Below are 24,043 nucleotides of genomic sequence, written 5' to 3'. Positions count from 1 at the left end.
ATGGAAGAGAGAATCTCATGAGCTGAAGATACAATTGCAGAAATAGATACATCTCTCAAAGAAAAAAAAAATCGGAGAAGTTCCAAACACAAAACATCCAAGAAATCAAGGTTGCTGAGAAAAGACAAAATCTAAAAATAATAGGAATAGATTAAAAAGATTAAATAGATTAAAAAGATTGTAGGCTCTCAAGTCCAGAAAATATTTTCAAGAAAATTTTCCCAACTTAAAGAAAGAGATGTCTATAAACATACAAGAGGCCTACAGAACACCAAAGAGAGTAGACAGAAAAGAAATGCCTCACGTCACATCATAGTCAAAACACTAAATCTACAGAACAAAGAAAAAATATTAAAAGCAGCAAGGGTTAAAGGTAGACTTATCAGAATCACACGAGACTTCTCAACAGTCTACTAAACAGTCTATTAAAGCCAGAAGGGCCTGTGCAGATGTCATGCAGACTCTAAGAGACCACCAGTGCCAACCCAGACTACTATGCCCAGCAAAGCTCTCAAAATAGATTGAGAAAACAAGATATTTTGACAAAACTAAACTTAAACATCTATACAGCAACCCAGCCCTACAGAAGATACTAGAAGGAAAACTCCAATCCAACGAAAACAACTATACCCAAGAAAACACAGGATATAGATAATTTCACAAAAAAGACTTAAAAGAAAACAAACATTGAAACACACTAACACCATCAAATCTACAATAAAAGGAACTAACATTTATTGGTCACTATTATCTATCAACATCAATGGACTCAACTTTCCATTAAGAAGACACAGACTAACAGAATGGTTGTGGAAACAGGATCTAACATTCTTCTGCATCCAAGAAACACACCTCTGCAACAAAGATAAACACTATCTCAGTGAAAAGGGCTGGAAAAATGTTTCTGAAGCAAATGTACCCAGAAAACAAGCTGGGGTAGCTATCTAAATATCTAATAAAATAGACTTTCAACCAAAATTAATCAAAAAAGATGAGGAGGGGCACTTCATTCTCATCAAAGGAAAAATCCACCAGGAGAACACCACAATCCTGAACATCTGTGTCCCAAATAAAAGAACACCTGCATTTGTAAATGAAACATTATTGAAGCTTAAATCACACATCAATTCCAGGACCTTAATAGTGGGAGACTTCAACACTCCACTCTCACCAGTGGACAGATCATCTAGACAGAAGCTAAATAGAGAAATAAGGACACTCACAGAGCTCCTAAATCAAATGGAACTAATAGATGTCTACAGAATTTTTCACCCAAACTCAAAAGAGTATACCTTCTTTTCAGTACCTCATGGAACCTTCTCCAAAATAGACAATATAGTTGGTCACAAAGCAAGCCTCAACAGATGCAAGAAGATCAAAATAACCCCTTGTATCCTATCACACCACCATATCCTAAAAATTAGACCTCAACAACAACAGAAATAACAAAAAGCCTACATACACACGGAAACTAAGAAACTCTCTAGTCAATGACAGCTTACTTAGTGAAGAAATGAAAAAAGAAATTAGAGACTTCCTAAAATTCAATGAAAATGAAGGCAAAACTTACCCAAACTTATGGGACACAATGAAAGCAATGCTAAGAGGAAAGTTCATAACACTAAGTGTCCCCAGAAAGAAGTTTGAGATATCTCACACAAGCAACTTAATGGCACACTTAAAAGCCCTAGATGAAAAGAAGTAGACACACCCAAGAAGAGTAGACGATTGGAAATATTCAAACTCAGAGCTGAAATCAATGAATTAGAAACAAAATAATTCAAAGAATCAGTGATATCAAGAGCTGGTTCTTTGAGAAAATCAACAAGATAGACAAACCTTTAACCAAACTAACCAAAAGGCATAGCCAAAAGACAGAGAGAAACTATCCAAATCAGCAAAAATAGTACTTGAAGTCCTAGCGAGATCAATAAGACAATTAAAGGAGATCAAGGGGATACAAATAGGAAAGGAAGAGGTCATAGTATCACTATTTGCAGAAAAGGGGGACATAACAACAGATACTGAGGAAAGCCAAAGAATCATCAGGTCTTACTACAAAAGCCTGTATGCCACAAAATTTGAAAAGTTAAGTGAAATGGACAATTTTCTTGATAGATTCCATCTACCAAAATTAAATCAAGATTAGGTAGAAAGATTGAATAGTCCTATAGCCCCCAAGGAAACAGAAGCAGTCATCAACAGTCTTTCTTCCAAAAAGGCCCAGGGCCAGATGGTTTCAGCACAGAATTCTATCAGACGTTTAAAGAAGAGCTAACTCCAATTCTCTTCAAACTATTTCACAAAATAGAAGCAGAAGGAACATCACTAACCTCATTCTATGAAGCTATAGTCACCTTGTCACCTAAACCTCACAAAGACCCAACAAAGAAAGAGAATTTCAGACCTATCTCTCTTATGACAATTGATGAAAAAATACTCAATAAAATACCCACAAACTGAATCCAAGAACACATAAAAGATATCATCCACCATGAACAAGTAGACTTCATCCCAGGCATGCAGGAGTTGTTCAATATATGGAAAACTATCAATGTGATCTACCATAAAACGAACTGAAGGAGAAAAGTCACATGATCATTTCCTTAGATCCCAAAAAAGCATTTGACAAAAATCCCACACCCATTCATGTTTAAAGTCTTGGAGAGATCAGGGAAACAAGGCACATACCTAAACATAGTAAAGACAAAATACAGCAAGTCTATAGCTAACATCAAACTAAATGGAGAGAAACTTAAATCAATCCCACTAAAATCAAGGACAAGGCAAGGCTGCCCCATCTCCGTATTTCTATAACATAGTACTTGAAGTCCTAGCGAGATCAATAAGACAATTAAAGGAGATCAAGGGGATACAAATAGGAAAGGAAGAGGTCATAGTATCACTATTTGCAGATAATATGACAGTATACATGAGTGAGCCCCAAAATTCAAACAGAGAACTCCTTTAGCTGATAAACAACTTCAACAAAGTGGCTGGATAAAAAATTAGCTAAAAACAAACAAACAAACAAACAAACAAACAATCAGTACCCTGCTGTAGGCAAAAGACAAAAGGGCTGAGAAAGCAATTAGGGAAACCTTACCCTTTACCATAGCCACTAATAATAGAAAATACATTGGTGTGACTCTAACCAAGTAAGTGAAAGACCTATTTGAAACAAAAAACAAAAAACAAAAAAAACCTTCAAGTCTCTGAAGAAAGAAATTGAAGAAGATATCAGAAGATGGAAAGATCTCCCACACTCATGCATCAGTAGGATTAACATAGTGAAACTGGCCATCCTGCAAAAAGCAATCTACAGATTCAATGCAATTCCCATCAAAATACCAACAAAATTCTTTACAGGCCTTGAAAGAAGTATTCTCAATTTCATATGGAAAAACAAAAAACCCAGAATTTCCAAAATGCTCTTGCACAACAACATATCATCTGGAATACCTCCATCCCTGATCTCATGCTGTACTACAGAGCAATGATACTGACATAGAAACAGAATGGTGAATCAGTGGAATCAAATAGAAGACCCAGAAATAAACCCACATACCTATGGATGCTTGAGTTTTGACAAAGATGCTAAAACTATATAATGGAAAAAAGACAGCGTCTTCAACAAATAGTGCTGGTCTAACTGGATGTCTGCATGCAGAAAAATGTAAATAGATCCATATTTATCACCCTTCACAAAACCAAAATTCAAGTGGATTAAAGATCTATCTATAAAGCCAGACACAGTAAATCTGTTAGAAGAAAAAGAGGGAAGAGCCTAGAACTCATTGGCATAGGAGACAACTTCCTAAACTGAACACCAAAAGCACAGGCTCTAAGATCAACAATCAAAAATTGGGACCTCATGAAATTGAAAAGCTTCTGTAAAGCAAAGGACACTGTTGTCAGAACAAAATAACAGCCTACAGACTGGGAAAGGATTTCACCAATCTGATATCAGACAGAGGGCTAATATTCAGAATACAAAAGACATTAAGAAGTTAAACAGTAACAAATCAAGTAATCCAATTAAAAAATGGGGCACAGAGCTAAACAGAATTCTCAATAGAGGAATATCAAATGACAGAGAAACACTTAAAAAAATTCTCAACATTCCTAGTCATCACGGAAATGTTAATAAAAATGACCCTGAGATCTCACTTTACACCATGAGAATGGCTAAAATAAAAAACTCAAGTGACAGTACATGCTGGAGAGGATGTGGAGAAAGGGAAACCCTTCTCCATTGCTGGTGGGAATGTAAATTGTACAACCACTTTGGCAATCAATATAGCACTTTCTCAGACAATTAGGAATAGTGCTTCCTTGAGATCCAGCTATGCCACTCGTAGGCATATATAAAAAAATATGCTCAAGTTTACAACAAGAATATTTGCTCAACCATGTTCATAACAGCTTTATTCATAATAGCCAGAATCTGGAAACAACTCAGATGTCCCTCAACTGAAGAATGGATACAGAAATTGTGGTATATTTACACAGTGGGATACTACTCAGCAATTATAAACAAGGAAATCATGAAATTTGCCTGAAAATAGTGGGATCTAGAAGAGATCATCCTGAGTGAGGTATCCCAGAAGCAGAAAGACACACTTGGTATATACCCATTTATTAGTGGCTATTAGACATATAATATTGGATAAACATACTAAAATTTATACATCTAAAGAAGCTAAGCAAGAGGATCCTTGGTAAGATGATCAATCTTCACTCAAACAAGCAAATGGGATGGACATTGGAAGAGGGAGAAAACAGGGAACAGGAGAGCTTCTGAAAGATTTTACCCAGCAGGGTATCAAGCAGATGCCTAGACTCATAGCCAAACTTTGGGCAGAGGGCAGGGAATCTTATGAAAGAAGGGGGAGATAGTAAGACCTAGAGGGGACTGGAGCACCGCAAGGAGAGCAAGAGAACAAAAAAATTGGGTAGAGGGGGTCTTTTTTGAGACTGATAGGCCAACCAAGGACCATGCATGGAGATAACTGAGAACCCCTGCACAGATGTAGCCCATTGCAGCTCAGTGTCCTAGTGGATACCCAAGTAATGGGAACAGGTACTGTCTCTGACATGAACTCAATGGCTGGCTCTTTGATCACCAACCCCTGATGGGGGTCCAGCCTTACCAGGACATAGAGGAAGACAATGCAGCAAGTCCTGATGAGACCTGATAGGCTAGAGTCAGAGGGAAGTGGAGGAGGACTTCCCCTACCAGTGGACTTGGTAAGGGGCATGAGAGGAGATGAGAGTGTGAGGGTGGAATTGGGTGGGGATGAAAGAGGGTACTACAGCTGGGATACCCAGTGAATAAACTGTAATTTATAAATTTTAATTAATTAAAAAAGACTAGAAAGCAATATCAGAAAATGAAAAAAATCAATAAAATTGAAGCTATGTGCTATATAGCTTGTATATAGGAGAACACATTCTGTGTAATAAGTATTTGTGTATATGTCTGAGAATGAATCCTGGTAGATGAGTGTACATAGTGCTTTAGTGTGCATGGTGTATATATGGATTTACGTGTGTATGTATGTGCATGTGTGTGGTATATGTGTGCATGTTAGCTTGCAAATATGGAAATCAACCTCTGGGCCCAGATTTTTTGGTTCTGTGGCTCTCCTTTTGGATGTCCAGGCCCATACAGGTCTTTCTATCTCCCCCTTCTTCCATAAGATTTCCTGAACTCCGCCCAAGTTTTGGCTGTGTATCTCCTTCAATACCCTGCTGGGTAGTCTTTCAGAGGTCCTCTGAGGAAGGCTCCTGTCCTGTTCCCTGTCTTCTTCCACTTCTGGTATCTATCCTGTTTGCCCTTCTGAATGAGGATTAAGCCTCTTCCCTAGGGTCCTCCTTGTTGTTTAGCTTCTTTAGGATTATAGAGTTTAGTATGTTTATCCTATATTATATGGCTAACATCCAGTTAAAAGTGAATATATACCATGTGTGTCTTTCTGGAGAAGTGATTCTTAAGATAGAGTCTTATACAACCTAGGTAAAGGTATGTGTTCTCAAGAAAGTTTCCAGCTGTTTCTCTTTGCTTAAGAGTCACTGAACACTTTGGGTTTTGAAAAGTTAGTTAATAAATTATGCATTGTCTAGTCTTTATGATAATCTCAGGGGAAAAAACTAAAACCTGTTTACCTCTGCCACAAGTGAAGAAGCAGTGGATTCATGGACTCAGTCTGTCTGAGTCACATAACTACTAACTACAGGGATTTCATTAAAGTGGGCATTATTTTTTAGCCAAATAATTAGAGAACTGCACTAGTGCTGAGCAACCACCATCACTGACATGCAGGGTGTGACACTTCCATCCACTAACTTTCATTTTGTGTTTTTGTTTATTGGAAAATGCAAATTAACTTGGAGTTTCCCCAAAATTTAAAAATAGGATCAGCTAACCTACCACTCCATTTCCTTCACTCACAGCTCTGCCTATATTCCTCTGGGTCTGCTGGCACTAGAGACAACCAAGTAAGACCCCTAAGCCCCAATCACTTTACTGATAGGTAGCTCCTGGTAAGCCCAGCAGGGGTGAGCTTTCACCCTGTCCCCTGTGCACTCCATTTCCCTGCTCACCATTCTACCTGAATTTCCAGAGGTTTGCTACCATCAAGGACTATCAGGTAAAACCCATTTTCCCCAATTCCCTGCCTGCCAGACTCTCTAAAGCACTCCCAATAGCAGTAAACTGTACCTGCTCCACTGGGCTCCGTTTTCTGGTCCACCATTCTGGCTGCACTATTGGAGGCCTGCTAATACCATGAACAAGCAGATACTTAAAGGCCAGTGTAAGAACACAATCAGCAAAAGTTAGGGCAATATGGGACCACCAAAGCCCAGCTATCTTACTAAAATGAGCCTCGGATATCTTAACACAATTGAAGCACAAGAAAATGACAAGTATAATCTTATAAAGATGATGGAGGCCATTAGAGAGGAAATGAGTAAATCCCCTAAAGAAATACGAGTAAATACAATCAAATAGGTAAAAAAATGAATAAAACTATTTAATAACTGAAAATGGAAATAGAAACAGTAAAGAAAACACAATGAGGGAATCTGGGAGATCAAAGACCTATGGAAGAGAACAGGAACTACAGATGTAATCATCACCAATAGACTACAAGAGATGGAAGAGACAATATCAGGTGAAGAAGATACAATTGAAGAATTTAATACATAAGTCAAAGAAATTGTTAAATTGAAAAAGTTCCTGACACAAAACTTCTAAGAAATCCAGGAAACTGTGAAAACATCAAGCCTAAGAATAATAGAAATAGAAGAAGGAGAAGACTCCCAGCTCCAAGGCCCAGAAATATTTTCACCAAAATCATAGATAAAAACTTTCCCAACCTACAAAGATACAAGTTGCTTACAGAAAACCAAATAGATTGGGCCAGAGAAGAAAATCCACCCCCCATATAATAATTAAAACAGTACAGAGCAAAGAAAGAATATTAAATCCACAAGAGAAAAAGGCCAAGTAACATATAAAGACAGACACATTAGAATTCCACCATACTTCTCAACAGAAACTTTAAAAGTCAGAAGGGCTGGGGCAGATGTCTTGCAGACTCTAAGAGACCACAGATGCCAGCCCAGACTACTATATCCCCCAAATTTTCAATCACCATAGATGGAGAAAACAAGATATTCCATGAAAAAAAATCAAATTTAAGCAATTTCTTTTAAAAATATATCCCTAAGAGGATACTAGAAGAACAACTCCAACTAAAGGAGGCTGACTACACCCAAGAAAACATTGGAAATAAATATCCCTACACCAGCAAAACTAATAGAAAAGAAATGCACACACACACACACACACATACACACAACCACAGTCAATATCAAAATAACAGAAATTAACAATCATTGGCATTAATATTTCTCAACATCATTGGACTCAGGCTAACAGAAAAGATGTGAAAACAAAATGCATTATTCTTCTCCAGACAAAAAACACACCTAAACAAGAGACTTTACCTCAGAATAAAGAGTTGGAAAAAGATTTTCTAAGCAAATGGCCTCAAGAAGCAAGCTGGAGTAGCCATTCTAATATCTAATAAAATAGACTTTGAACAAAAATTAATCAAAGGAGATGGGGAAGGACACTTCATATTCATAAAAGGAAAAGTCCACAAGATGACATTTCAATACTGAATATCTATTCCCCAAATGCAAGTGCACCCACATTTATAAAAGAAATACAACTAAAGCTTAAATCACACATTGAACCTCACACATTAATAATGGGAGACTTCAACATCCTACTCTCACTAGTGGACAAGTCATCCAGACAGAAACTATAGAGAAATAATGAAACTAGCAGCTGTTATGAATCAAATGGACTTAACAGATATTTATAGAACATATCACCCAAACAGAAAAGAATACGCATTCTTCTCAGCAACTAATAGAACATTCTCAAAAATTGACTACACTGGGCCACAAAGCAAGATTTAACAAGTAAGTAAAGCTGTATTTTGACAACAACAGAAACAAGAGAAAGCCTACAAACTCATGGAAACTAAACAACTCTTTGCTCTTGAATGACCACTGGATCAAGAAAGAAATAAAGAAAGAATTTAAACACTTTCTAAAATTCAATAAAATAAAGGCAGAACATACCCAAACTTATGGGACGCAATGATAGCAGTCCTAAGAGGACAGTTCATGGTATTGAATGCCTTTGTAAATTAACGTGGCTAGATCTCACACTAGCAACTTAACAACATACCTGAAAATACTAGAAGCAAACAAAAGAAGCAAACATACTTTAGAGATGTAGACAGCAGGAAATAATTAAACTCAAGGATGAAACCAATAAATGAGAAACAAAGAGAGTAATGCAAAGAATCAATGAAACTCAGAGTTTGTTTTTTGAGAAAAGTAAAACAATAGGTAAACCCTTAGCCAAACTAACTAAACATCAGAGAGACAATATCCAAATTACCAAAATCATAAATGAAAAGGGGGACATAACAAAAGATACTGAGGAAATTCAAAGAACCATTATGTCTTACTTCAAAAACGTGTACACCACAAAATTGGAAAGTATAAACAAAACAGATAATTTTCTTGATAGATTCTTCTTAACCAAAGTTAAATTAAGATCAAGTAAACAATTTAAATAGACCTATAAACTGTAAGGAAATAGAAGAAATCATTAAAATTCTCTTAACCATAAAAGTCCAGGACCAAATGGTTTTAGTGCAGAATTCTACCAGACCTTCAAAGAGCTAATTCCAATAGTCCTCAAACTGTTGAACAAAAAACAGAAGGATCAATGTGGAACGCATTCTGTGAGGCCACAGTCACTCTGATACCTAAACCACATAAAGACTCAACAAAAAAAGAGAACTTCAGACCAAATTCTCTTAAGAACATAGATGAAAAAATACTCAATAAATACTTGCAAACTAAAGCCAAGAACACATCAAAAACGTCTTCCACCATGATCAAGTAGGCTTCATGCCAGGGATACAGGGATTGTTCAACATATGAAAATCCACCAATGTAATCCACCATATAAACAACTGAAAGAAAAAAAAATATGGTCATCTCATTATATGCTGAAAAAGCCTTTGACAAAATCCAATACTCCTTCGTAATAAAAGTCTCAGGGAGATAAGGGATAAAAAACACATACCTAAACACAAAAAAGGCAATATTCATCAAGCCTATCGCCAACATCAAGTTAAATGGAGAGAAACTTAGAGCAATTCTACTAAAATCAGAGACAAGGATGCCAATTCTCTTTGTATTTATTCAATATACTACTTGAAATTTTAGCTAGAGCAATAAGACAACTAAAGGAGATAAAAGGAATACAAATTGGAAGGAAGAAGTCAAACTATTGCTATTTGTAGATGGTAATTAGTATACATAAATGAACATCAAAATTCTACCAGAGAACTCCTAAAGCTGATAAATACCTTCAATAAAGTGGCTGGATAAAAAAATTAACTAAAAAGAATCAGTAGCTCTCCATCATACAAATGATAAAAAGGCTGAAGAAGAAATTAGAAAAACAACATCTTTCACAATAGCCACAAATAACATAAAATATCTTGGTGTAATTCTAATCAAGCAAGTGAAATATGTATATGACTCCTGTATGACAAAAACCTCAATTATTTGAAAAAGAAATTGAAGAAGATATCAGAATGCTCTTAGATCAGTAGGATTAACAGAAAAAAAAAAAAAAAAAAAAAACAGCATTCTTACCAAAAGCAAGCTACAGATTCAAAGGAATTCCCATAAAAATTCCAATACAATACTTACTTTGAAACAACAACAGTCAACTTCATATGAAAACAAAACCACCACCACCAACAACAAAACCCAGGATAGCTAAAATGATCCTGTAGAATAAAGGAAACTCTGGAGTTATTACCATCCCTGATCTCAGGCTGTACTATTGAATATGGTTTTGGCACAAAACAGCCAAGTTAATCAATGAACAACTCAAACCGATAGAGAAAATGCAGACCACTGTTCTCCCTCATATACAGGCAAAACAATGTATTAGTCAATAAAGCAGCTATGAAGATAATTATTTGTGTCATCTCAGTCTTAGTTTTTCCTTTTCTTGTGGCGAGTGAAGGAATAAAACTGTAGATGATCATGAAGATTCAAGACCCTAAATGAAGCTCCGTGTCTTCAGAGGGGCCATTCTAGCTGTACAGAGGTTCACTGAGAAGTACAGATTCAGGGAGCAGACAAATGTTTGAATAGCTTTTGTTGTTGTTGTAGTCACTACTTATAACTATCCCAGGATGCCACCAAATCTAGCTTTAACTTTTGAGTCAACATAATTTATATGGGAATTAGCTCCAGCCGCAACAGGGGTAAATATCTGTTTTTAATTTTTCAGTACTCTATCACCCAGGAAACTGAACTCCCCCTTTACTCTGCCCTTCTTCTTCCTCTATGCTATTTTCTTGATGAAGAAATTGGGGCTTCTGGGAAATAAATGCCTTCCCAAACAAATGTCAGAGTTAGGATCTATAACATAAGCTTTCAATCTCTAAAATATCCTTGAGATAAGATTGCAAAGTAAAATATTTCAAATTTAGATCTATTTTATTTCAGATATGGTTAACTTGATTTACCTTACTAATTTTCCCTTTTATAATTTTGGTCACATATTGTTTTTTTTTGGGGGGGGGTATGGCCATCAACATTTATTTTTTTTTAATTTTTTTTCACAACTAACCATCTCATCCCCATACTTCAAACAAATTATCCTTATTAATCCCTCAACAATGACCTAGAGTAACAACTTTGTGGGACCAGCTGTTTCTTTTTTTTTAATTTTTTATTTAACTTTTATTAATTACACTTTATTCATTTTGTATCCCCCCATAAGCCCCTCCCTCCTTCCCTCCTGATCCCTCCCTCCCTCCCCTTTCTGCATGCATGCCCCTCCCCAAGTCCACTGATAGGGGAGGTTCTCCTCTCCTTCTTTCTGATCTTAGTCTATCAGTTCTCATCAGATGTGGCTGCATTGTCATCTTCTGTGGCCTGGTAAGGCTGCTCCCCCATCAGGGGGAGGTGATCAAAGAGCAGGCCAATCAGATTATGTCAGAGGCAGTCCCTCTTCCCATTACTATGTAACTCACTTGGACACTGAACTGCCATGGGCTACATCTGTGCAGGGGTTCTAGGTTATCTCCATGAATAGTCCTACTTTATATTTCATGAGTGCCCCTGCTCGCCTCTCCTCCCAGTCCCCCTCCTCTTCCTTCTCCTTTCCCCTCTCTTTCCCTCCAGAAAAAGGAGCTCCATCAGCCCATATCAACCCTCCCCAGCACATCAAGTCACATCAGAACTGAGCATTTCTTTAAGTGTTTCTCTGCCATTTGATATTTCTTTATCAAGAATTCTCTGTTTAGCTCTGTACCCCATTTTTAAATTGGATTACTTGACTTTTTGGTGTTTAACTTCTCGAGTTCTTTACATATTCTGGATATTAGCCCTCTGTCTGATATAGGGTTGGTGAAGATCCTTTCCCAGTCTGTAGGCTGACATTTTGTTCTGAAGACAGTTTCTTTTGCTTTACAGAAGCTTTTCAGATTCATGAGGTCCCATTTATTGATTTTTGCTCTTAACGCCTGTGCTTTTGGTGTTCTGTTCAGGAAGTTGTCTCCTATGCCAATGAGTTCTAGGCTTTTCCCTACTTTTTCTTCTAACGGATTTGGTGTATCTGGTTTTATATTGGACTTTAGTTTTGTGAAGGGTGATAAATATGGATCTATTTGCATTTTCTACAGGTAGACATCCAGTTAGACCAGCACTATTTGTTGAAGATGCTGTCTTTTTTCCATTGTATGGTTTTGGCTTCTTTGTAAAAAATCAAGTATCCATAGGTGTGTAGGATTATTTTTGGGTCTTCTATTAGTACTTGAAGTCCTAGCTAGAACAGTAAGACAACTTAAAGGATATCAATTACAAAGGAAAAAGTCAAAGTATCATTATTTGCAGCTCATATGATCCCCAAAATTTTACCAAATAACTCCTTAAGCTGATAAATCCCTTCAGCAAAGTATCTGGATACAAAATTAACTGAAAAAAATATATCAGTAGCCCTCCAATATACAAAAGACAAAAGGGCTGAAAAAGAAATTAGGGAAACAACACCCTTCACAATAGCCACAAATGACATAAAGTACCTTGGTGTGAATCTAACCAAGCAAGTAAAAGACATGTTTGAAAAAAAAATTGAAAAAGTGCAAACTTCAAGTCTCTGAAGAAAGAAATTGAAGAAGATATCAGAAGATGGAAAGATTGCCCATGCTCATGGATTTGTTGTATTAACATAGTGAAAATGACCATCCTGCCAAAAGCAATCTACAGATTCAATGCAATTCCCATCAAAATACCAACACAATACTTTACAGAACTTGAAAGAAAAATTCTCAAATTCATATGGAGAAACAAAACAAAACAAAAACCTAGAATTGCTAAAACAATTCTGTACAACAACAGATCATCGGGAGGTATCTCCATCCATGATCTCAAGCTGTACTACAGAGTAACAGTAATAAAAACTGCATGGTACTGGCAAAGAAACTGAATGGTGGATTTGTAGTCAAAATTTTTATGGAAATATTTTTACATGAAAACTCACTAACTCAATGTTTTGTTTTTTTTTTCCTTTTTCCGTCCATGCTAGGTAAGCACTCTGCCAATAATCTAATCTATGCCTGCAGTATCTTTATCACATTTGCCATTATAATATACCCTTATTATAATATGCTAGATCTTAAATTAATAGTTCAAGTCCAAAACAAAGTATTTTTAACATGCATCACACACTTATGTTTCAGAATTGTGTTATATTTCATATTTTTCATCTTTTTAAACATGAACTCTCTTTGTGTGTGTCTGTGCGTGTGCACACACACATGCATGTGTTATATAAAAATGTGAATGGGAAAACCCATAGTTACACATTATTGTCTTTAAGAACTAACTTTGTTACCAAGATGGAAGATCTTGCTACGTTAACTGGATGGAAGGTCACACCTGTATGGAAGGCAGCTGTACACCAAATATAATGCTGGAAGGCTCCACTGTGTCAGTTTTTTGGATAGAAACCTGTGATGTGCTACCTTGATAAAAGTCTGTTTTGTGAGAAGCTATGATGTATTAATTACTGGATAGAAGGCCACAATTTGTGTCACTTTCATGGGTTGAAGGAAAGCGAACAACCTCTACGCTGAGTCTTTAGTGTTGGGAACTTGGCATCAACAGCTGTGTTTTCTGTTTGTCAGAACTCACCTTTGGCAGCTCCTCGATCTGATTGGCATCCAGATAGAGCTCCTCTAGTGTGCGTTCAAAGTTGAAGACCTCCTTGGGCACCTGTTGCAGGCTGCAGTGGGAGTAATCCAACACTGAGATGATCTCTTCCTCACCGCGGAAGCAGCGGCATGGCACCAGGCGGCCAATGAGCTTCCGTTTGGTGGTCATCTCCAGGCACTGCACTGGGAGAGAACACATATAGTTGTTCAGCACTGAAACCCAAGAAAGACTGCACCTTCAGCGAAAAAGGTTGATTACGGTTCTACAACTCCAGTGCATACAGTCTATACAGGACATGCAAGCATCACACCCTTGAGCCCTTTAACTGCCCCCGGATGTGGAATCACGCACAGGGCAACTTCCACAGAAACTTTTGAAAGATAAATCATTTTTCTAAAAATGTTCATATTTCAACGCAGAGTTTATGATGTTCTTTGACCCATAGGTGGATTCTATGAATGACTTTACTGGGGTCCACCAATATCCCACACTCTCATTAAACACTATATTCATGGAATCTATGCTTTTGGAGACACAGAACCTTGATAGATGGAAGAAAAGTATTTAAAATCAGTTAGACAATTCTAGAAAATCCATGGCATATATCTTTGCCATTACTCTAAGTTAAAATGGACAAAGGCTTTATAAACTTATACCCTGATATCATCAACATTAAAGTTATTTTACAGCTTTTCATGTCATTTTCTCCTATGAGTAGATTTTTGAGGTCCATGACAGTGTTTTATTCCTCCTGCTAGCTGATAGAATCCTACAATGGTAGATATTTATTGACTATAGAGTGACAGGTGAATGCATGAAATGAGTAAATGAATTCTTGGAGCTATGCTCCTGATTGCTATCAGCTACTGATAACTGGTTTGAGAAACTTCTCATTTTAACTAAGGGTCACTCTTTCTGTGAATGTGGCCTGTGAATAATGAGGACACAGTTTCCTAATTTTGTGTTCTTTCTCTACATACATATCTTGAATTCTTTAAGGAGATCTTGATTTTTTTGATTATTTAAACTTTTATTAATTACACTTTATTTACTTTGTATCCCCCCATAAACACCTCCCTCCTCCCCTCCTAATCCCACCTTCCCTCCCCCTCCTTCAAGCATGCCCCTCCCCAAGTCCACTGATAGGGGAGGTCCCCCTCTCCTTCCTTCTGATCTTAGTCTATCAGATCTCATCAGGAGTGGCTACATTGTCATCTTCTGTGGCTTGGTGAGGCTGCACCCTCCTCAGGGAGAGGTGATGTGTGTAAATATACAGTATATAATATTTATCTTAATATACCTTAATATATTATATAAGACATATATGAAATATCTTATTCTTAAATATACATCACTATAGTTAGATGACTACAGAAGTAGTATTAAATGAACATTAATTCAAACTTTGCATTTAATTTGTTTGTGTGTATATATGTGTGTGTATAGGCCAGAGGCAATCCTTACGTGTGATTCTTAAGAGCCATTCTTCACCTTTTATTTTATGTTTTTGAGGTGGGTTTCTCCTTGGCCTGGAAATTGCTGAGTATGCCAGGCTAGGAAGCCTGCAAGCCACAGGGGTCTCCCTGTTTGCCTTCCCAGTGTTGAGATTAGAAACCTACATTACCAAACCTGGCTTTTTCTCCCCAATGGGTTCTGGAAATTGAACTCACAAATTCATGTTTGTGTGACAAGCATTGTACCAACTGATCCTGATTTATTTTCAGCCTATTAATTGGTTTTTCATAGAACAGAAGTTTATTGTTGACGGGATGAAGAGATGGCTCAGCACTTAGGAGTGCTTGCTGCTCTTGCTATGGACCAGTGTTTTGTTTCAAGCACCACCTTTAGGAAGCTCTGCACGCATCCTGGTCTCATCTATCGCACATGTAAGATCCACTTATTTTAAAAACATATTGTTTAAATAAAAATTAATGACATTTATTAAAAAGCTATATAGCATTTTATTAATTGCATAGTTTGACTCAGATTATTAAGCAACCAGGTACAATTTATTTAAAGGCTGCTGGGTTTTCATCCAAGGTTGTCCTTATGCCTTTAAGTTCTGAAATGAGTGCAAGCATATTTTAGGACATGTTAGCAAATAAGCAGTTAAAGATTTTTTTTTTCACATGAAAATTTGTAGAAAGCCAACTAAAAACCTTAACAAGATAATTTTCCTTCTCCACCAACTTTTGAATCACCAGAGTTGGTAACTATTGTTTTATGAAATCCTATTGAAATTGTGGGTTTGTGGGGCATCTTCATATCTCTACCTGGAATATAGAACACATTAAGCACTGGATAATGCCCTAAACAGGTAGGTGACATGCCCTTGTTACCTGGTGAACATGTCTGCAGTACTTTGCAGTTATAAGGGTAAATGATGATAGACTATGGCTAGCAGGAAGAATAAGAAGTCCTTTTTGGAAAGATTATTGTGTTTTTTGTTTGTTTTGTGTTGACTTAAAATGCACTGTTTTGTATTTAAACAGATTCGTGTATTTGTGTGTGTATCTATGTAAGTGCATGCACACATGTATGTGTGTATAGTATGCATACCTGTGCTCATACACAGAAGCTGAAAGAGGGCATCTGGTGCTCCACTCTATTGCTCTTTGAGGTAGAATCTCTCCTAAGATTTGGGGCTTGCATTTTCTCCTCTAGGCTAGAACCTAGCAAGCAGCAATAATCTGCCTGTCTCTGTTCTACTTAGAGATGGGGTAACAGATAGGCGTGGAACATGTGCTTGGTAAATTAGTGTTAGCATAAGAATTCTAGTTTTTATGATTGGACAGCAGGGCTTTTCATGACTGAGACATCTTTCCAGCCTCTGAACTGATGTGTCTTTTGCCTGTTTTTTTCTATGTACTCTCTAAAGATTCAGTTTCCTGACTGTCTTCTCTGGATGTGGCTACACAAGTTTAATCTCTGCTGTAGATCAGTACTCTGAGAACACTGTCTTCTTGCTCTCACCTGGAGCTTTTGATTTTACAGACAAATGCAGAGCTTCTCTTCCCTATCACTCTGTGATATCTACATTTCCTTCCTGTGTTATAACATATTTTTATTGAATGTATTTTTATATTAATTACAGTTTATTCACTTTGTATTCCAGCTGTAGCCTCCTCCCCCATCCCTTCCCAGTCCTATCCTCTCTCTCCCTTATCTCCTCCCATGCCCCTCTCCAAGTCCATTGATAGGGGAGTTCCTCCTCCCTTTCCTTCTGACCCTTGTCTATCAGGTCTCATCAGAAGTGGCTACATCTAGGCTATCTCCATGAATGGTCCTTCTTTGGAATATCAATCTCAGAAAAGACACCTGTGCTCAGATTTTTTGGTTCTGTTGCTCTCCTTGTGGAGCTCCTGCTCCCTCCAGGTCTTTCTATCAACCACTTCTTTCATAAGATTCCCTGCACTCTGCCCAAAGTTTGGTTATGAGACTCAGCTTCTGCTTTCATACCCTGTCTTTCAGATGCCCTCTATGGTAAGGTTTTGTCCTATAGCTTATATTTTTCTGTGTTTCAAGACTTTTTCTAATATTTTATTTGTTCAGTTAGGCAGAAGATAGCTTTCATTTATTTTCTGAAAAAGGATTTATAGTAGCTACTTTTTTTTTGAGACTTTCCTTAGTCTGAAGATAGCTCAGTTTACCTACAAAGGATTGAAAGTTCAGCTGGATATACATTTCTAGGTCAGAAATACATTTTCTTCATAAATTTGGAGGTACAATTTTGATAGCTTGTAAAAAAATCCCAGTTCCATTCCTATTTAAAGTCCTTTTTCATACTCAACTTCTCTGGCAGAAAATTTTAAACTTTTATTTCTAGTTTTAAACATTTGTGACAATTTCCTTTGTGTTTTCTTAAATTGTGCTTGATTTTGATGGGTTTTTCCATCTTGAAATTCTGCTTAAGGTTATTTAATGGATGCCTTCCTCTCTTTCATTAAAAAGTTTTCTTTTTTTTTTTCAATTCCTAACTAAATGGATCAGAGAACTGAGATATAACCCACTGGTAAATTGCTTATTCTCTAGTAATTTATGTCATTGTTTTTTTATTCTATTTTCTAGGAATTTTCTTCAAGTTTGTCTTTTAAACCCAGGTAGTGGCTTGCCTTAAATCTGTCAGTGTATTTTATATTTTATGAAAGGTGTATGCTATATCCTGAATGCTCTGCTTTTACAGGTCCTCTTTGTGTGTCAGAGGGCCATGCCATCTTCATTTCTCTCAGAGAGTGTCAACTATAGACTCATCTTCCCTCCTGCTTCTCATGTAGCTCCTGAGTTTCATTTTGTTTGTTTTCTTTGGTCCTCAGTTCTCAGAATAGAAGCTTTCCTAAATATCTGGTCATTTATGGCTATCCTCCTATACTAAATGATGCTCTAAAATGATAATTGAAGATTTCTGTGCGTTTATTTCAGAATGAACTGTTAATAAGTCAAAGAAAATTCTAAAGAGTGTCTGGTCATCTAATTGGTCTGGAAAAATGCTTTTTTGCATAGGCAATTTTTCTACTTTTGGCAACCACCTCTGTGTGTGTGTGTGTGTGTGTGTGTGTGTATTTTGTGTTATATATATGAGTGTTTATGTGTATGTGCATACATATGTGCACATGATGGTTGAGTCCTGAGGTTAGCTTCTGGTGTTGTTCCTCAGGACTCATTTGACTTGTACTTTGAGAGTAGGTCTCTTAGTGACTTGGAACTGGCTAACTGAGCTATCGTGGCAGGCCTAAGGGATCTTCCTGTCTTTGTATCCCTAACTCTGAAATTTCAAGCATACATTGCTATACCTGCTATTTTCATGTGGTTTCTGCCTAGTTTGACTCAGATTCAGAAGGAACCAGGTACAATTTATTTTAAAGGTTTTGGGTTTTCATCCAAGGCTGTTCTTACACCTCCTTTAACTATTAAAATTAGTTCAAGAATATTCTGGGGACCAATTAGTAAATAAGCAGTTACAGATTCCCCCCCCCCCCACACACACACATGGAACTCTGTAGAATGCTAACCAAAAATCTTAACTTAAAGATGATTTTCCTTTTTTACCATCTTTTATTATACTTCCTCTCCACATGATGTTTGCTGTGGGTCTCTGTATCTTTTCCCATCTTCTACTGGAGGAATCTTTTCTGATGATGACTTTATAAGGCTCTGATATATAAGTATAGCAGAATATTATTAGGAATCATTTTATTGATTTCTTTTTAGCCAACTAGTGTTTGGTTTTACTTTAGGTCTCTTGGCTATCTATTCTCTGGTTCTTGGTTACCCAAGCAGTGTTGTGTCTGGGGTTCCTTCTCATGGAGTGAGCCTTAGGTCAAATCAGACATTGGTTGGCCAGTCTAACAAGTCCTTTGCCACCGTTGCCCTATCATATTATGAAGGCAGGATAAGTTACAGATCAAACGTTTTGTGGCTAGATTGGTGTCCCCATTTATCTTTTGAATTCTTCAGAGTATCTTCCCATACCAAAGAGACTAGAACATAGGAATGAAGGCTCCATGCAGGCACCAATTCAACTTCTCCACATTCAATGAGTTGTGTGGGTGTTGTCCTTGGCAGTGGGGCCTTGCTGTCAGTTTGTGGAGAGCTTAAAATCACATATTCTTTCATCAGGCCCCTGGGTGAGCTATGCCTTCCTTTGCACAGGAAACAAAAGTACATTGTATTTTAAAAACTCAAATTAAATAGAAAAAAATAGCTTTTCCCTATCTGATGTCTATAGCATGACAATATGTCATGCAACTAAATGCTACGGGTTCTTTTGGTCACATTTTAATTACTCAAAACACAATCTTGTGAACTATATCAGAAGCTGTGTGAGGGTAAGGTTCACCTCTGGGCTGTTCAGCATGGTGTTTCTCAGGATGAGTGTGGCATCAGGTTCAGAGTAGATACACAAAAATACTGACTGTGTAAGTAAATGGAAATGGGTGCTAAAGATAATTTCATTTTCTAAATTTGTTTAGTCTATTGCATTTTCAAACCAATTTACAATCTGTCAATGTGGGGATTTTTGTTTTATGCATTTCCTGTATTTTAATGAAAAAAACTCTTAAAGGTTAATGAATCTGTAATGTGTTTAAGACTCACAGATCTGGCCAGGAACTTCTCATCTCCTCAGGCAAAGCCAGTTAGTTGGCTTGCCTTAAACCAACTAGATGTGTACCTACCAGCAGCTGAACAACCAGACACAGGACGTTGCCATTTCTCTCACAAAGACACAGGAACAATGAACATATATGATGGGCGATTTATGCACAGAATAAAGATACAATGTAGAACAAAGAGATAATTTTGGCCTCTTATTTAATGATCAGTTTAAAAAAGTTAAATCAGTTTAAAATACCTTTTTGGCAACAACAACAACATGCTAGAGAAGAGAATGTGCTTTAGAAACAGAGTGTAATGCAATATATAAGAAATCATGAATGTGTCACATACACACCACATACAGAAATAGACATTTGCTTTTTCTCAACTGTGGTCACAGTCTAGAGTACATCAAAACCAGGCAGACTCTCACCTGGAATTTTGTACACTGAGTGAGTAACAGTATGATTTCCAGCACTATTCTATATTTACACACACGTAAAAGGAGTTAGGTCAGGCATGGCGTTCCTATTGTCCCACTTGTGGGTGGCAGAGGAAAGAATACCAGCTTATTCCAGCTTCAGCTACACAGGGAGCCTTGCTCTCAACAAAGGCAGAAAAGAAAAGAAAGAAAAGAAAATTCTTAGATGCTTGTTTTTTTTTTTGTTTGTTTGTTTGTTTTTTAGGTATTGAAAAGGTCAGGAGGAAAATAAGAATGTGTTTCTTTTGGCACACTGATACAGTGTGTATTTTTAAAGTCAAAGATAAGAACCTCTGGATTCTGGGTTTTTACAACACTGCGTGGTTTCCTTGTCTTTTAAATCATATATGTATTTTCAGTCTGAGTTGAATATCTACAGAGGACTTTTTCTTGTCTACAATCACAGCAGGTGGTCTAAAGCCACAGACTCTCTTTCAATAGTGTACCACAAACATGTGAGTAGCAGGGCTTCCTAGACAGGCTTAATCCAGGTGAAACCATAGGAAGATTCATCTTGTTACCATAGGAACCATAGGAAGATTCATCATTTTCAATATGTAAATTCAGTACCACTGATAATTTAGACCAAAAGAATAGCAGTCACCTGAGAATTATTGTGCACTAGTCAAAAAGTAAGACTATGCATACCAGTTGCCTGATTATCAATGCCTCTTCACACACCATAACCTCAGGCTAGTTTCTGAGCTGATCTTGCCTAAGATGCCATACGTGGTAAGGCAAAGGACAAAACAGGGCTTAGTTTTCCAAGGTTTTCTATGACATACATGGTGTTTATATTCTTCCACACAGTCTTTCATATTCAAGTGACAAATGTTTCTAGTTTATCCTCTGGAAAACATTTTGCTTCACTAACTGTGCCCCAGGAATATGAAATCTGCCAAACTCACTCCACATTCTACTTAGAAAGAGGAAACTTTAAACTCATTGCGCTCCAGCACATCTCTGAAACGTGTATCAAGAGCCATCTCCATGAGGACTGGGGATGCTGAGTACAGTGTCATAGGCTTGTTTAGTTTTTGACTGTTGAAATGATCACATTCAAAACCTAATCAGATTTTGTAGGTTCATTTTCATCTTACCATTATAGTAATAAAAAATACTTTGTTTTTCTGTCATCACAAGGAACATAATCATTTTGCCTGGATCACTGGGTTGTTGGGCAGGCCTCCTTCTGGACTTTAATTCTGATGCCATCTTATCAGTAATCAAAAGAAGTGATCAAGGAAGAGAGAAAACGGAGCACTTGCCTTCAGGGGTACTCACTAACACTGGTACCAGCTTCTACAGACAAGCTCATCCAGAGCAGAACTTCAGGGCTTCTGCACTGTCTGTAGTCTTTTTTTCTTCCTTCCTTCCTTCCTTCCTTCCTTCCTTCCTTCCTTCCTTCCTTCCTTCCTTCCTTCCTTCCTTCCTTCCTTCCTTCCTTCCTTCCTTCTTTCCTTTCTTGTCTTTCCTTCCCTTCTCTCTTTCTTTTTTCTATTAATGATACATTGTCTTTGCAAGTGAAGCTCTGGGAATTCAAAATTAACATCTTTGCCCATGAGCTTCTTATACACAACAGAGAAAGTTTCAACCTTGTGCTCCACATTCTTTTGCTGTGCTTTGTCTGCAGGAACCTTTATGAGCCGGCTACCATCCAGTTTCACATGGATCCTCTTACCCACAATTTCGCTTGGGAAGACCAAGTCCTCAAGGATGGTGTCGTGCACTGCCGTCAGGGTGCAGCTTCTGGGGCGCTTCTGCTTATTTTTTCGTGCATCTTTTCCAGGTTGGCTTGGGGAGAATCCTTCTCTGAGCAATGAAGACCAGATGCTTCCCGCTGAACTTCCCCAACTCATGAAGTAGCCGGGCTTGGATTTTCTGGAAAGATTTCAGCTGAGGATCTGGTACAGAAATGATAGCTTACCAACCACCACCATCTTCAATTTCCTTGGCCGCAGGGATTTTACCGCAGCTGCCCCTTGATATCCGAGTTCATCTCCAGCTCAAGCAGCACTTGAGAAATGCCAGACTAGAGCTTGTCCACTTCTTGCTATTCGACTTCACTATCTTGGCACTGGAGCTGAACATGGCTTCATCCTCACGGAGTGCCAGCTTAGAAAGAGGCCTTTCTTTCTTTCTTTCTTTCTTTCTTTCTTTCTTTCTTTCTTTCTTTCTTTCCTTCCTTCCTTCCTTCCTTCCTTCCTTCCTTCCTTCCTTCCTTCCTTCCTTCCTTCCTTCCTTCCTTCTTTCCTTCCTTCTCTCCTTCTTTCTTTCTCTCTTTCTCTTTCTTTCTTTCTTTCTTTCTTTCTTTCTTTCTTTCTTTCTCTCCTTCCTTCCTTTCTTTCCTCCTTCCTTCCTTCCTTCCTTCCTTCCTTCCTTCCTTCCTTCCTTCCTTCCTTCCTTCCTTCCTTCCTTCCTTCCTTCCTTCCTTCCTTCCTTCCTTCCTTCTTTCTTTCTATCTTGACAGGGTTTTTCTGTGTAGCCTGGCTGTCCTGGACTTGCTTTGTAGACCAGGCTTTCCTCAAACTCACAGAGATCAACTGCCTCTGCCTCTCCAAGTGCTGGGATTACAGTCCTGCACCACTGCACCTGGCATCTGCAATCTTTCAAGGAGCCTTGATCAACTGACTTCAATGGACTTCTTTCCAAGGTGTTTCCCATTACAACCCCTGATGTCACTTTCAACTGCTTAACGAGGTGGCTAATTTAAATAAATTCCACTCCTCCACAGCAGCCCTTGGATATGTTTGCAAGTCTGCTTAGAGCCTGTGATTTCATGGTTTCTTGTTTGTACTTGTGTTTTGCTGTTTATACAGCTCAGAGTCATCTTTTTTACTCTCCTGCTGTGCTAGATATGAGGTTATATTCTGGGAAACACCAAGGAATAAAAGAGTTCCCTGAATTAGTGAATTTATAGGAAAGTGAGAAGAAATGTTGAACAGAGAGCCAAGAAAATAAATCTGTAATTGTTTTTTATGCTATCTGCTATGAAATAACAGAGTTTTAAACTATATATATTGACACACACTTACTACAGTTAGTGAAATAAATTAAAATATGATATTATGTGTTATTTTATTATCTCCACAAATCCATATGCATTCCTCAGTTCTGAAAGTCTCACTGAATCTACATTGCTCCTTTTGAAAAACTTCTATTTGGTGGTGCTGGGTATCACTCAGAGTATCATGGGGTTATCACTGAACTATGCCTTCCACCTGGTATTCATTTGTAGTGGCAGTTTTTCCCAGTTCATATTACTACACTTCATTTTTCCTTTAGAGAGAAGTAAAACAAATTAGAATATTAGAGGTCATAGAGGTTGCTATGAATCAAATATTTATGTCCCTTTAAAATCTATGCTGGAACTTAGTCCTCAGAGGTGGGCTTGTTCTGGAAATACAATGGTGCTTTCAGAAGACACTGCTGTAAGACAGTGCAAAGTAGAACTCCATATCAGATAAAAAATATCTAAACTTCAGGAGAAAGTTATGACTCAGTAATAAATGGTTTCAGTCATATTTCTCGAAAAACATTCGCTTCCAGAAAAATGGATAACCTCATCTAAGAGTAAAATGAAGAAATTAACTTCTAAGCCATAGGATATTTTCTAAGAGCTCACTTTTC

General features: G+C 37.5%; 1 protein-coding gene and 1 pseudogene across 10 annotated transcripts in view; both read right to left on the bottom strand.

The window, feature by feature from the left end:
• Lrrc7 (leucine rich repeat containing 7) overlaps positions 1–24,043 on the bottom strand; it is a 688,618-nt gene that overhangs the window by 361,245 nt on the left and 303,330 nt on the right. For 9 of the 10 annotated variants that reach the window (XM_060392421.1, XM_060392420.1, XM_060392426.1 and 6 more), the window contains one exon: positions 13,819–14,021. In XM_060392421.1, coding sequence (XP_060248404.1) covers positions 13,819–14,021 — 203 coding nt within the window. The remainder of the gene's footprint in view (positions 1–13,818; positions 14,022–24,043) is intronic. The other variant, XM_060392424.1, reaches the window with a different exon arrangement.
• On the bottom strand, positions 21,334–22,706 carry LOC110565481 (small ribosomal subunit protein eS7-like; annotated as a pseudogene).

This window comes from Meriones unguiculatus, chromosome 10 (genome assembly GCF_030254825.1).
Source record: "Meriones unguiculatus strain TT.TT164.6M chromosome 10, Bangor_MerUng_6.1, whole genome shotgun sequence".
Classification (NCBI taxonomy): domain Eukaryota; kingdom Metazoa; phylum Chordata; class Mammalia; order Rodentia; family Muridae; genus Meriones; species Meriones unguiculatus.
Note: the sequence above shows the minus strand (reverse complement) of the source record. Positions and strands in the feature narration are given on the sequence as shown.